General features: G+C 38.6%; 1 protein-coding gene and 1 pseudogene across 2 annotated transcripts in view; both read left to right on the top strand.

The window, feature by feature from the left end:
• The window catches only part of LOC114025969 (beta-1,3-galactosyl-O-glycosyl-glycoprotein beta-1,6-N-acetylglucosaminyltransferase-like), a 31,394-nt gene extending 17,425 nt beyond the window's left edge, over positions 1–13,969 (top strand). Inside the window, exons 2-3 of one of the 2 annotated variants that reach the window (XM_027839519.1) lie at positions 10,229–10,410; positions 11,546–13,969. In XM_027839519.1, coding sequence (XP_027695320.1) covers positions 11,700–12,989 — 1,290 coding nt within the window. In that variant the 5' untranslated portion in view covers positions 10,229–10,410; positions 11,546–11,699 and the 3' untranslated portion in view covers positions 12,990–13,969. Of the gene's footprint in view, positions 1–10,215; positions 10,411–11,545 lie in introns of both variants that reach the window. The other variant, XM_027839520.1, reaches the window with a different exon arrangement.
• LOC114025970 lies at positions 27–1,645 on the top strand (annotated as a pseudogene).
• Positions 13,970–15,299: the final 1,330 nt, after the last annotated feature.

Here is a 15,299-nt window from a genome sequence, read left to right as displayed (position 1 = left end):
TCTAAGCATTGATGCCTTTATTTAGAACCCTGGGCAAGAATGTTGGGGTAGGGGTGGCAGGACACCCTGGCCTGCCTCAATACTTGCAATATGGGACTGGAGGGACCAAGGGAGAGGGAGGAAAAAACGGAACATTTTACTGCAAGTATCACCATCACAGAACCAGAGTTTGGACAAGGCAAAAGGCCAGGATACACTCATTAAACTGCTACAGAATGAAGCCTGCCTTGTTTAATGTGTTGTGAGAAATCAAAGAAAAAACAGTGTTAAGTATCTGAGAAGCTCAGGAAGAGGAGCCAGCAGCCCCCCAGTTGATGCTGTCAGACAACATGCTGTTGGCAGAGCAGGTAGTAGGGCTTGAGAAAGGTGGAGGATCTGTAGCAGCAGCATCAGGGAGTAGGCTCAAACAGCTCAGCTGAGCATTCTGACTACAGGGGCAAAGTCTTATAAATCTGACAGATCTACCACACAAAACTGAATATGAACAGGTATGCTAACGAGTTCAGTACACATGTGGTGAACCTGTTTTATGAGCAGAGCCAAACCAGGGTCATCTCACCAAAGGACATTGAAAGAATGGTATCATCCCCCTCAAATTCAGCTCCGTTCAGGTGCAGCCCGAGCAGAGCACATATGAACCCGTCATGATCCTGCACTTGTAGATTTTGGATGCTAGGTGAAACTTCAACAAGCAAGTCACAGAAATCCTGAAGGAATGTTTCTATTCCCCTCTCAGCAACCCTTACCCCAGTGAGGAAGCCAAAGAGGAGCCAGTCAAGAAATGTGGCATCACAGTGTTTCACAGGGGTCAAACTGGTTTGGAAATAAGTGAATCTGGCATGAGAAGGACATAGGTAAATTTCAAGAGGAAGCCAGTATTTAAGCTACTAGTGTGTCAGCCCATGGAAGTCAAGCTAACTCAGTCTCAACACCCGATTCAGCCGATTCTTTCAGTTCTCTTAACACATCAAACTCTGGAGATTGTTTGTGAGCGTGCAGTCATTCAATGGGGATTCTTCCAAGGAGCCCGCGTTGAAGCCAACATGCAGTCACAGGTGGCTACCCTTCACCATGTTATCAGCTAGACAAAAGGGTACAGTGATGAACTTGCAGCCAATCAAACGAATAGTCCACAGGGCACCAGTCTTGGGAGGCAGCATGATGCAGTGGTTAGATGACTGACCTTGGAATTGAGAAGAACTGTGTTCTGGTCCTGCCCCTGACACTTCTGGCTGTGTAAACATGAGCTAATGGAGGTTGGCAGGGTGCTACTACCCCTTCTCTAAGGACCTCCCCTGGAAGTGCTCACTCTGATACCTCCAACTGATCTCCCAGCAATTGCATCCCTGACTGAGCTCCTGCCCTAAATGAAGGGCAAACACAGGAGGGAAGGTTTCTCTCCGACTGCTGAAGCAGTCAGACTGGAGGTCAAAGCAATCAGTAAGCACAGTAAGAGTCTCCTCTTCTTCTGGATGCTATTTTAGTCAATCTGGACACTTCCTTCTACTCTCTTTCCTTTCTTTTCTGGGTAGAAGCCAACCCTTCTACTAGCCCTGTTTCCTTCATCCCCCCTCCATCTTTCTCTTGCTGCACGGCTTCTGCTATATCACTGAAGATATCTTCAACAGTTAAAGGAATTTAAAGAAGAGAAAAAAGACAAATTACAAACAAAAATCCATTAATAAATATACTTACACATTTTAAGAAAACTGCTTTGAGTTGTCATTTCAGTTGTTCACTTTAATGGATAAAGACTCAACCAGCTAATATCAACTTTGAAGAATAACTGAGCTTTAGTCTCCATGTTAATTCCCAATCTCTCTAAAGATTGATGTCTTTATTTAGAACCTTGGGCAAGCACATGAAAATTCTGGCTCAGTCAGATTCTCTAAATGTAAAATGCAAGATTTTTGAAACTGAAAATTTAGACACCTCTTTCCCCATCCCTTTCCAACCTAGTGTGTCATAATTAAGGTAAACTCTCTCATACACATGATTCCTTTAGGAGTAGAAGTTACTAAACAGAGGCACAGTTTTAAAATGTTATAGTTATTCTTTACCTGATTTAGAACATGTTTGTTCAGAGTTCTGACTGTAGATGAACACTTTGGACCTTCCTTCTGTGCTTAACATGTTATCTTTATAGTGTCTGGATCCTTGTATTATCTCTCACTCTAGACCGGTGGTTCTCTGTGAACATGGATCATGTTTTACTCAATCTTTTTTTTTAATCACTCTCAGTACCTGACACAATGCTTTGCTCATTGGAGGTTGAGCAAGCATAAAATTCACTTAGTCTCTCTAAGCCTGAGTTTTTCATTTTTGAAATGGGAATGGTAATTCTTGAAATACCTCATGGAGTTACTGGGGAAATTATTTTGCAATCAGGCATTTTTTAATAATGAGTCTTCATAACAGCAGTGAAAGGGGAGAAGGGAACAAGCTTTTGTTAAGTGCCTACTATGTGCCAGGTACTGTGTGAAGTATTTTAGAAATATTATCTCATTTGATTCTCACCACAATCTTAACAAGATAGGTGCAGTTATTGCCCCCCCTCTCATTTTACAGTTGAGGAAACTGAGGAAGACAAAGATTAAGTGGTTTTCCCAAGGTTACAAATCATGAAAGCCCCTACACTTTCTGTGCTAAAATTCTATTGGTAAGCATTCACTAAAACATAGTTCTTTGATTTCATCTAGAGTGATGCCATTCTTGTTGACTTTTGTGGCATAAGAGTATGATTTTTTACTTGAACAGTCATTTCCTTTTATTTATCCTCCCAATATTATATAGCACATTCATATAATAATGATAAAAGCAACTCACATTTTCTTTTTGAATCCTCTTGACTCCCAGTTCATCAATCTCCCAGCTTTCATGAATTTCCATCTTGAGAAGACCCGACTTCAAATTTGATCTCAGACACTATAGTTGTGTGACCCTAGGCAAGTCACTTAGCCTCCGTTTACCTCAATTTCCTCAACTGCATGGGGATAATAACAGCACAGAGTTGTTGTGAGGATCAAATGAGATAATATTTGTAGAACCCTTAGCACAGTGCCTGACATATAGTAGGCACTTAATAAATGCTTATTCCCTTCTCCTTTCCTTCCACACTTAGATCTTCTCTATATACATTTTTAGCTCACAGAATTCTGCATGTATAGTGGCACCTGTATGAATACAATGTGGGTGGGTGCCCTGTAGATGAGAATAAGGTAAAATGCTTATGTGTATATGTGTACACATACATTTTATAGGTGTATGTATATATATATATAGATTTATGCACACACATGTATATAGATATACATGTACACATACATATATATTTCACTATCAGGTTGTATAGAATAAGAGTGAGGCTGCATCAAGAGGATTTGGTGTTTAGCCTTGTGCAAATGGGGACTAGGAATTGGTCCCCCTTATCAAAATAACAGGAAGATACACTATATGCTGTGATCCATAGCTCCTCTATCACCTTGTTTTGTCCCTCATCTTTTATATTTTCTGTGAAAGATGAACTATCTGACATGATTTGATACTTAGTAAAACTGAATTTGTGATATAGAGTGGCATTTTATTTATATGGGAAGGGGAGCTTTTAAGGAAGGAGGGGAATCTGTGATAGAGGTTTGGTTCCATATTAAAAAAAAATTTTTTTTGGTGTCGATTCTGAAATGTTAATTTCAAAAACCCTGAGTTGCTTGAAATGCAAGTTGAAATTCATGGATGGGAGAGCCATCTGGCTACCACATCTGTCACACCACTGATTGCCACAATTGAATTCACTTATCGCTATCTGATTTCACCAGGTAGTTCTTGTGTTCTTTCCTTACTGCTTTATATACATCCCTCCCAAAGCTGATCTTCCCAAAGGATGCCTTTTTTGGATAGAGGCTAAAATTACTTTCTGACAGCTTTTGAATGATATTAGAATTATGTCCAGTTCAGTTGGCAACCTTTCACAAGTCATATGCCAAAACCTGACTGTACCATTGTCTAGCTGTGTGACCTTGAACTCAGTCACTTAACCTATAAGCCCCGATTCCTTCATCTGTAAAATAGGAAGATTGTACTAGATGAAGGGTCAGCAAACTATGGTGGAGGGACAGATTTAACCCGTGGGCCACAGTTTGCCAATCTCTGGACTACGATGATCTCTAGGGTTCCTTTCAGTTCTTAAATTCTTTGAGTCTACACCTTCATTTGCTGTTGTTGAAAATTTGTGATTTCATTGGTGTAGAGAATGTTCTATCAGTGCAGATTTGCAAATCTTCTGCAACTTAACAGTCTGATAGAGTTGCCTAGGGTTGCAGTAGGTTAAGGAGCTTGCCTCAGGCACGTGTATCCAAAGTGTATATCAAAGATGGGCCTTGAAGCTGATGCCAAGGTGGTAATCCTCCATGCCATGTTAATAATATATTTAACATTAGGAAAATCTCCCACTGTATAGAACTAAACTAATGCATTATTATATTACATATTTAAAGTAAATATGGTTTTAAAATATTTAAGAGATCTAATTTAAAATGAAAATGAATATGCTCTCAGTTTATTGTGTTCCTTACTGTGTTCCTTGTATTCTTCCGGGACACATTTGGTTTCTTTAATCTTCGTCCAGTGCTTCTCTAGACTCAATATACTGAGTCCTACCCCATTCCCTACCCCAGAACATGTTCCTCACCTGCAGGTATATAGGGGAGCCCAACCTTTTGGAGGTATCAGTCCAGAGCGGGCCCTAAGTGGATGAAATTCAGTAGGGATAAATGTAAAAAAAAAGCAGCAACACAAGTATAAGATGGAAGAGGCATTTCTAAAATGGATCTGGGGCTTGGGTTTTGTTTTTTGGTTTTTTTTGAACTGCAGGTTCCGTATAAGTCAGCAATGCAATATGGCAGCCATAAATGTTAATGTGACCTGGGGTTGCATTAAGATGGGGCATGGCTTCTAGGCTTGGAAAGATTATAGTCCCACTCCATCCTGCCTTCATCAGACTTCATTTGGAATATTGTGTGTGGAATATTCTAGGCATCTCTTAGATACATCCCATTCACGACATTGATAGAGCCACTAGTCTGGTACAGGCCCTTATCACCCCATGCCTGGATGATTACATCCTTCTGGTTGTCTCCCTGCCCCAAGTGTCTCCTCCCTCTAGTCCATCTTCTCCTCAGTTGCCAAAGCCCAGTTCTAACCATGTCACCTTCATACTCAAAAAACTCCGATTGTTCGCTATCATCTCCAGCCTTTCACAACCTAGCCCCTCTCTATCTTCCTAATCCTCTTAGATGTTATTCCCCCTTACATATTTTATAATCCAGTTATATTGGCCTACTCACTGTTCTTTGCATTTTGCTCCATTTCCTGACTCTGCCTTTTCACTTGCTGCCTGGAATGCTCTTCCTACTCACATCTACCTTTTGGTTTTTCTGGCCTCCTTCAGGACTCGCCTCAGATCCCACCTTCTGCAAGAAGCCTTTTGTGATACTCCAACTTCTAGTGCTTTTCATCTGAGATTGTTTTCCATTTACAGGGTATGCTGTGGGGTGTGTGTGTGTGTGTGTGTGTGTGTGTGTGTGACCAGAGTATCTCAAAAGTCTTAGTGAGGTTTTGATCTATATCTCAGATATTCTCTATCTATATTGTATATACATAGCTGTTTGCACTTTTCTCCTCCTTAGAATGTTAACTTCTTGAGTTCAGAGATTTTTTTTTTGCCTTTCTTTTGTGCTTAGCAAGACATCTCAAATATAATACATATTATTAATATTAAACATTAATATAATATTATAAACATAACTAAAATTAAAATAAATAAAATATGTTTAAATATAACTATAATAAATATTAAATGTAAACACAATAAAAATTGTGTGACTCACTCACACAGGAAGATTGGTTGGAGGAACTGGGCTTGTTTAACCTGGAGAAAAGAAGACTGAATTAGGGATAGGGGCATGATAGCTGTCTTCTGGTATTTGAAGGGCTGTCACATGAAGAAGACCTTTAATCTTCATCCAGTGCTTCTCTAGACTCAATATACTGAGTCCTACCCCATTCCCTACCCCAGAACATGTTCCTCACCTGCAGGTATATAGGGGAGCCCAACCTTTTGGAGGTATCAGTCCAGAGCGGGCCCTAAGTGGATGAAATTCAGTAGGGATAAATGTAAAAAAAAAAAAGCAGCAACACAAGTATAAGATGGAAGAGGCATTTCTAAAATGGATCTGGGGCTTGGGTTTTGTTTTTTGGTTTGTTTTGAACTGCAGGTTCCCTTGGCCCCAGAGGGCCAAGTTGAGCAATGGGTGGAAATTGCAAAGAGTTAAATTTAGGCTACATTTCAGGGGAAAAAATGAACAACTCCTTAACAACTTAAGAAGGTCAAAAGTGAGATGAGCTGCCTTGAGGGGTTGTGGGTTCCCCATTTTTGGAGGTCATCAGGTAGAGGTTGAATGAACACTTGGCAAATATGTGATAGTGGGTATTCTTTTTATGTTTGGGTTGGACTACATGGCTGGACTACATCCTTTCCAACTCAAATTCTGCCTCTGTGACCTTTGGTAAACTAATAATATTCTTTGTTTAAGATCCTGTTTTTCTGGATGTTTGAGAATTTTCCAACGCTTCTTATTGTTCAATTATCCACTCCTTTAACCAACCCTATCCTTTCTTTGTTTTTTCCTTCTGTCCCCCATTTTCTTCATAAATTTTACTTCTTTGGTGAAATTGAAAGTGAGCAAACAAAGGTTCCAGTTACAGTGACCTCGGGTCGTTGTTTACATTTTTCTTATAGTCCACGTGAATTTGTTTTAAAATCCTGAATGTGGTCATTTGTGGAATGGACATTGAATTAGAACCTAGGAAACTTCCTAGATCTTAATCTTAACTGATAATAGCCCTGTAATTGTTATTTCAGTTTCCTCATATAGAAAGTGATGATATTATCTCACAGAGAGAATATGAGGATCAGCTAAAATAATGTTGTGTGTAGCTATCATTTAATCAATTTTGTTTGCCCTGCCCCCCCCCAACTACTGACTCACTTCCTAGATGAGTTTCCTGGCATAAATGCCACATTTCTGGTCTCTCCTCTATCGCTTCATTCATTTCCTCTTCTTCAAGCCTCCAGCCAGAGTTAGTACTCTGACAAAACACTTGAGTGTCAAATCTATTTCACTTCTCTCATTTATTTCCTCAAAACTGCATTTCTAATAAGTATACTCAGACTAACAAGGGCCTGTGATTAACACCCTCTATAAAGACAAAGTCATATTTAAGCAAAGAAAGATAAACAAATTTTCCATGAGGTCCAGAGAAAAAAGTCTCAGGCTTTTATGAGTGAGCCCAAGTAAACAAAGACAGAATTATGACTTTGAGGTATGTATACCTGATTGGCTCCCCCCAAATTTTGTGCTTCTGTTGTTCTAGTCTGTGGGTTTTCTAGCATCTTGTTAAATGTTGGGCTTTTCTAGACTTACTCACACTAACTTCATTGGGCAGCTGTGGTCTCTACTACCTTTAGCCTCAGATTTGGCTACAGTTCTCAATGTGGGCATTGCTGTGCTTTTGAGAAGAACCCTTGCCGTAGAACCACAGTCCTTGAGGCCTCATCTCTGGGCCCTCTCATCTCCTAGGCAAGAAGGAGGTCAATAGGATTGTCACTGTGCAATCTGGTCCCCTTACGCCTCAAGCTTCTCCTTTCAGCAATTCTTCTTGATGCAAGGCTGAGTCCATTTGGTGAGAGACCTCATCCTAATTTATAGTTACTTTTCCAGTATAATTCCCAAATCTTCATCTCTGCAGGCTAGGCCATAAGTAGGCAATGACCATCCGCCCAGTATGCAGTTCTCAAGTTCTGGGTTCTCCAGATTTTTTTAGATACTGTTCTGTTGGTTCATGCAAATAAGTGGGTGTGGAAAAGGTACACAGTCTGTGCTCTGAGGACAAATCTATCGTCTCTATAGGCTGATGAGCTGCTGTCCTGGACTTTTTCTAGGCAAGTGAGCTACTCAAAGTTTTTCATCCTTTATCAGAAGCAAAATGATCTACTCATCTGGAATGAGCTCTCCCTTCTCCAGTTGTAAATGCACTCTCAATGGACTACATCCTTACATACTAAATCATTTTGTAAACCTTAGATCATTGTATAAATGTCAGTGATCAGGAGACATGGTAAAATAGCATGGCATATTCACATTTTCCAACTCTTTTAACCTGTTCTTCTATAAGAGGCAGTATAGTATAGTGGATAAAGGGCTACCCTTACATTTAGGAAGACCTGGGTTCAAGTCGTACCTTAAACAAATAGCATTACAGTAATAACTATATGACCCTGGGCAAGTGAGTTAACCTCTTTTCTCATTGCCCCCAGAAAACTCTCTAACATTATAAATTGAAAATGAAGTGTTAATCAGAGGGCTACTCCCTCTGCTGATGAATCTCAAGTCTTGACAAAACAAAATGCTGTCATTTAATATATTTGTTCCTTGTGTGTATTGTTAACATTGGATAGAATTCTTTTTCTCTATATAATAGTCTCCTTTTTCTTTCCATTTGTTTGTTTGTTTTTTGTCAACTGGTAGGAAAATTTTGCTTATAAGAATGCATTCATGTGGTTAGGAGCCACGATACTAGAGAAAACATTTCCTGTTTAGTGTTTTTCATTTCTGGTCCCAATTGCATGAATGAAACATAACTTTTCACTCGGCTTACTTTCATTTCAAACATAGAAGTATATTTAAATAGTCTCCTAGTAAGTTTTGGTTTTAAATTACTACTCATTTTTAACATGTTTGTGCACACACATACACACACACATGCACACACACATGCACACACACACACTTTTCTAAATATTTCAACAGTTTTGTTTGTTTGTTTTTTGCTAGGCAATTGGGGTTAAGTGACTTACCCAGAGTCACACAGCTAGCAAGTGTCAAGTGTCTGAGGTTGGACTTGAATTCAGGTCCTCCTGACTCCAGGGCCCATGCTCTTTCCACTGCGCCACCTAGCTGCCCCAACATTTGTTTTTTTGTTTTTTTCTTGGAGCTTTTCAAGAAGTTAGGACTGGACTGAGAAGGGTGAGAAATGGAAGTTTCATTGAATTATAAGATCTAAAATTGAAAAGGAACTCACAAGATCACTAGTCCAACTCCCTTAATTCAAGGACAAGGGAACAGAGTATATGAGATGGAAGTGGAAGACCCTAGTAATTAAGTAGCAGTTAAAAGCAAATAGGTCAGATAACCTGCCTTCCAGTCCAGAGTTTTTTATTACAAGAAGGTAAAATAACTTAAAATTTAGCATTTTTTTTGTTTCTCTTACTTAAAGCTTGTATAAACACTTGTTGTTACTGATCAGTCATTTTTCAGTCATGTCCGGCTCTTCATAACCCCATTTTTGATTTTTTTTTCTTGGCAAAGATACTAGAGTAGTCTGTCATTTCCTTCTCTAGCTCATTTTACAAATGAGGAAACTGAGACAAGCAGGGTTAAATTACTTGCCCGGGGTCACATAGCTGAGGCTTGATTTGATTCCAATTCAGGAATTCAGGAAAATGAGACTCCCTAACTCTAGGTGTGGCTCTATCCACTGTGACACCTAGCTGCCCTGTAATGTAAACACTACACATTAAGAATTATGAACAGCAGGAAAATTAGCGAAAGCAAGAAAGAACAATGTCATAGCATAATGGCTGGCATTTATATAGCTCTTAAAAGTTGGCAAAGCACTCTACACATATTATCTCCACTGATCCTCAGAAAAACCCTTGGACATAAGCACTATTATTATCCCCATTTTAGAGGCGAGAAAATGAAGCTGAGGGAGGGTAGTCAGAGGACTTGTCCATTGTCAGGAATCTTCTAAGTATGTGAGGTAGCATCCAAACTCAAGTCTTTCTGACTCCATGTCCAGAGCTTTATCCACTCTGCCACCTGGCTGCCATAGATTTAAAGCTGGAAGGGACCCTGGAGAGCCTGTAATTGAACCCCCTCGTTTTACATGTGACTAAAAGGGGGCCCAGAGCAGTTTAGATCATACAGGGGCCCCACCCCAGGTTCTGTGTCTCCAGATCCAGAATTCTTTCCAAGGCATCTCACAGTTCCCCCCAAAACATAGGTACTTTGCACTCTTTACCAAGATGATGGAGGTTAAAAGCCCTTCCATGTGCCCATATGCCTCTATATGTTGTTTTGTCTTACGAACTTATAGGTCTTTGTTTCAGAAAACCTGATGGTGACATTGCCGTTGCTTGCTGCCCAGCATGGTTAAGAAACCTGATTGCAAGAAAGAAATTTTGCACCTTAATGTCATCTGCAGTTGGCATCACAGGACTCGATGGGCCTGGCTTCCACTGGAACTGAATGTTACAGTGAAAGTTCCCTCATGGAACAGCATGAAGTGCAGGTATCTTCTTAGAGTCCAATTAATTTCTCAAAGACCTCATTACTCTCCTGCTCAAAGAGTCAATTAACTTTTGTTTTGCAAGAGAAATTAAACTAATCTCCTTTACACAACCATCTTGCATTGTACTTGCAGACAATATTCAGAAACAAAAATTGCCCACCAGCTGCGCCATCATAACAGCAGCCACTTGGAATTCCATTGTTGAATCTGATGTCACACTGTAGTTAATTCAGGATCTTGGATATCTGGGGTACATATGATTAGTGGCAAGTGTGTTTAAAAAAAAAAACAAAAAACACTTGCACATTCACTTAGACATGTATCTGGTAGTTACTGTACAAAACTGAATTTTGAAATTAAATTTTTTTTCTTTTAAAACACAAAGTGAGTTTGGCTTCCAAAATTTAAGGGTACTGAGAAGGTTTTTGCATAAATGACAAAAGAGGTATAAAGTTATTAACTTTCTGGAGGATTCTAGTGGTTTCTGAGGGCCCATCGTAGGTAGAAAGAGGTAATTCCTTACCTTGCAATTTCTGTATGTTATTTCTCCTATGGTGACCAATGGTAGAGTTGAATGCAATACCGTGTTCAACCTCATTCATTTTGTTTTGTTTTTTTTGTTTTTTTTTTTTAGACTCTAACTGATTTAGGACATTTCTGGGAGCCCTATTCTTAAAAACCACTGGAAATAAATCATTTCTGGGCTCCCCTAGCAGGTTAGGTTACTTTTCACTGGAACGAAATCTCAAATGCTAAGTTAGTTTGGTAAACAGACTCAAATTCCTAGAGCAGGAAAACAGAAACATGCTGCTCTCCTTGAGACCCATATGAATCCTCCTCCAGAGCTATTGCTGCTGACACTAGTCGAATATCACCCAGAGAGCCCCTAGACCTGTAAGAGTTTTCTGAATACAATGGAGAGTAAATTACTAGGTGGTGTTTTTAGGGACCTTTGAGTTGAAGCCTTGCAGCTACTGCTAATGTGTGGTCTTAGCTCAGTTTATGATATAGCACATGCAGGAGAATAGAATCTGAGAACAGATTTACACAACAATAAATAATAATTAAATCAAATAAAAATTAATTTAAAATTAAATTTAAAACAACAATAAAATTAATTTGCTTTTTTTTTTAGAGCTTTTCTCCAGCTATTTCAAGATGACCATTTATCACCTCTGATAAATGTACACTGACAACTCTACAAGCCATGAAAGAAATAAATTAATAGTGACCAAAGCACAAGAAAACTACATTCAGAGGAAGCAAGGACCTCGGTTTTTTTATTTGAAATGGTGAGGAGGCTGTTGAGGAGGAAACTTGGTCCTTGTCAGATCAAACCCTTCTTTCTGTTACTCGTTTTTACCCTAATCATATGCTTCACTATCTTAAGGATTCATGAAAAGTCAGATTTTTTAAATCACAGACATTTAGAGTTTACTAGAGAGAATCCATATAATAATGTTAATTGCACCAAAGTTATACTGGGTGACAAAGAAGAAATACAAAATGTGAAGCTTACAATGCTAACAGTGAAATATAGACATCTCCCTCGGTGGACAAATGATGATTACATCAATATGACCAAAGACTGTACCGCTTTCATTAAGACCCGCAAATATATCACGGAACCTCTTAGCAAAGAGGAGGCAGAATTTCCCATTGCATATTCAATAGTGGTTTATCACAAAATTGAAATGCTTGATAGGCTCCTAAGAACCATCTACACACCTCAGAATTATTATTGCATTCATGTTGACAAAAAATCTCCTGAATCCTTTTTAGCAGCAGTGAAGGGGATTGCATCTTGTTTCAATAACGTCTTCATTGCCAGTCAATTGGAGAGAGTCGTGTATGCATCATGGAGTAGGGTCCAAGCAGACCTCAACTGTATGAGAGATCTCTACAGACAGAGTTCAGAATGGAAGTATTTGATAAATCTTTGTGGTATGGATTTCCCTATTAAAACCAATCTGGAAATGATAAGGAAGCTAAAGTCTTTAATGAATGGAAACAGCTTGGAAACTGAGAAAATGCCTTCCCATAAGGAAGTAAGGTGGAAGAAGCATTATGAAGTCATCGAGGGCAACCTAAAAAACACAGGAAAAGATAAACCACGTCCTCCTGTTGAAACGCCAATTTTTTCAGGCAGTGCCTATTTTGTTGTTAGTAGGAAGTATGTAGAGTATGTCCTAACCAACGGGAAGATCCTGAAATTTATTGAGTGGGCTAAAGATACATACAGCCCAGATGAATATTTGTGGGCCACAATTCAAAGAATCCCTGAAGTTCCAGGTGCACTTCCTTCCAGTAATAAGTATGACATTTCTGACATGCATGCAATTGCCAGGTTTGTCAAGTGGCAATACTTGGAAGGAGACATTTTCAAGGGAGCTCCATATCCACCATGTAGTGGGATTCATGTCCGCTCTGTATGTGTTTTTGGGGTAGGAGATTTAAACTGGATGCTACAACAGCCCCATTTCTTCGCCAACAAATTTGATACTGATGTTGACTCTTTTGCAGTCCAGTGTTTAGAGGAGCATCTGAGACATAAAGCTCTAAAGCCAATGGAATACTGAATATGTTTACTGTAAGAGAAAAGCAAAAATAGCCACGATGTGTAGAATGTCCTCTGTATTTCAGAAAAAAACAAACCAACATGGAGAAGCCACATTATGAATTGTCTTTCCTCCACTGGCTACTAGTTTTCTATAGAATGCATTCTGTTAGAAATACTTTGGAATCAAACTATGAGATTGGAGTTAAATAAAATGTCTATTTGGGGAAGGAAAGGAGGGAGTCATGATCTTTCCTATTCATAAATATAATCTAAAAATGATATTGTCCTCTTTCAAAAAGATTTGAATAATGAAGTAAATATATATTTGTACGTATGTATGTTTGTATATCTTTCCACAATGTCAAATTATTTTTTATATGTTTTCGGAGTGAAGGTGGACAGACAGATTGTTGGGGGCAGGGTCAGGATTTGGAGTAGATGCAGATGAAAAGAGCAAATTCAAAGAGCTCAGGGACCAAAAAAAAAGAAATTTTTTTTTCTATAGATTTCAGTGGTGTCACAGTATTGGGAGAACTTTGGAGTACGAATGTTTTCTTGAACTGAATTAAACTTAAAAGCAACAGTCAATCATAAAAATATAATTTATCTTTAAACAATATTTTATGTATATATTGTGCTATAAGTTTGGTGTTTGTTCCAAATGAACTATGTGAAACAAAGTTTGATTTTGGTTGGAAAAATTCTGTATTTGCACAATGTTCTTATGTACATCTTCTCAGGGGACATAAAAGCCAAGTGCCTGAATTTCTAACATAATATTTCAAGTTAATTTCAACACTCATTTTAATTTTTTTCCAGAACAAAAATGACAGTTCCTTGTTCATTTGATACCAATGATGATGTTTCTAAGAGTTTTTAAATGTGTTAACTCTGTCTCAAACCGTGAAAGACTAATGAAAAATAATTGCCACACACACATGATCCAGTTCAGGGGTTCTTAACCTGGTTTGAATAACAAATAATATTTTGATCACTGTATTTCAATGTAATTGGTTTCCTTCAAAATCCTGTGTATTTTATTTTATGCATTTAGAAGCATGGTTCTGAAGAGAGCTCCAGAGGCTTTACCAGACTCCCCAAGGGGTCCAGGACACAAAAAATGGTGATCTCTTGATCTAGTGTCTTTGCAAGAGGAAAACCTAATTTTCATAGCAAACCAAAATTCATTTGTTAGCCAGTGATCAGGGTTACTGAAAAATGCTAATACAGAAAAAGCCAAATAGGGATTAGAAAGAAAAAAAATGTAGCAAAGGTACATAGTTTCTAAAGGTAGGTAAACATGCTGCAATGATGAGTTTAAAAAGAAAGTTAAAAAAACGGGAAACAGTTTTCCCTGGTGGCTAAATGATAGTTGACACTGTAAATATGAAAACTCGTCCATTTTGAAGTGCCAAAACATGGTATTACTGATAATAATAAATAGCATTTATATAATTATATAAATTATATAAATTAGAAAATATTAATTTTTGAAAAGTGCATTATATAAATTGTTTCATTTTATCCTCACACTCACTGTGTAAGGTAGATACATTAGCTTTTTTTTTCTTTTACAAATGAGGAAACAGTCCTACAGAGATCAGACAATTTGTCCAAGGTAACATAATTATTTAAGTGTCTGAAGTATAATTCCTACCTAGATCTTCCTGACTTCAAGTACAGAACTCAGTCCATTCTACTTTGCTGCCTCTCAACCCTCATCTCCCACACCCCCAACTCCCAAGACTATTTGCAAATTTATATCCCAAAGATTTCTTCCTCCTTTGCTATTGTAGTGGTTTCTTATCACTGGGGAATATACCACATGCATTCCTCCCTATCTAGCATAGTACTATATAAGGTGGGATAGTCCTGAATCTGTCTTGGAGTCTTAGAAATTCTGATGAAAATTTTAGATTTAGGATAAGCAGATTTAGTATTAGTGTAAATACACAGTTCTTACTGAAGGCAGGCACACATATGGCTAAAGTAGGGCCGATTTACACATCACCAACTTAATCAAAATGCAGTGTTTTGTCCTATTTTCAGTGCTGATTGACTCATATTTAATGCCAAAGTGAGTGATACAATTTTTATCTTAATTATATTGGATAAGTGAGTGTATGGGGTGTTCAGGGAGAACTAGCACCTCGAGTGTGAGAGCTTGCTGTACCTTTTTCAGGGCTGCTTGTCCATCTTTGGTGTCCACCTTCACCCAACACTTACTTATGGCTACAAGAAGCCATACCATGAACAACGGGCACACACTGGTAAAACCGTGTGGCAGATGGGCTAAACCGAGTTGAGGGTAACTGATGGGCCTGAAACC

The sequence above is a fragment of the Vombatus ursinus genome, unplaced genomic scaffold, assembly GCF_900497805.2.
Source record: "Vombatus ursinus unplaced genomic scaffold, bare-nosed wombat genome assembly UNPS02014832.1, whole genome shotgun sequence".
Taxonomy (NCBI): Eukaryota; Metazoa; Chordata; class Mammalia; order Diprotodontia; family Vombatidae; genus Vombatus; species Vombatus ursinus.
This window is presented reverse-complemented; position numbering and strand designations above follow the sequence as displayed.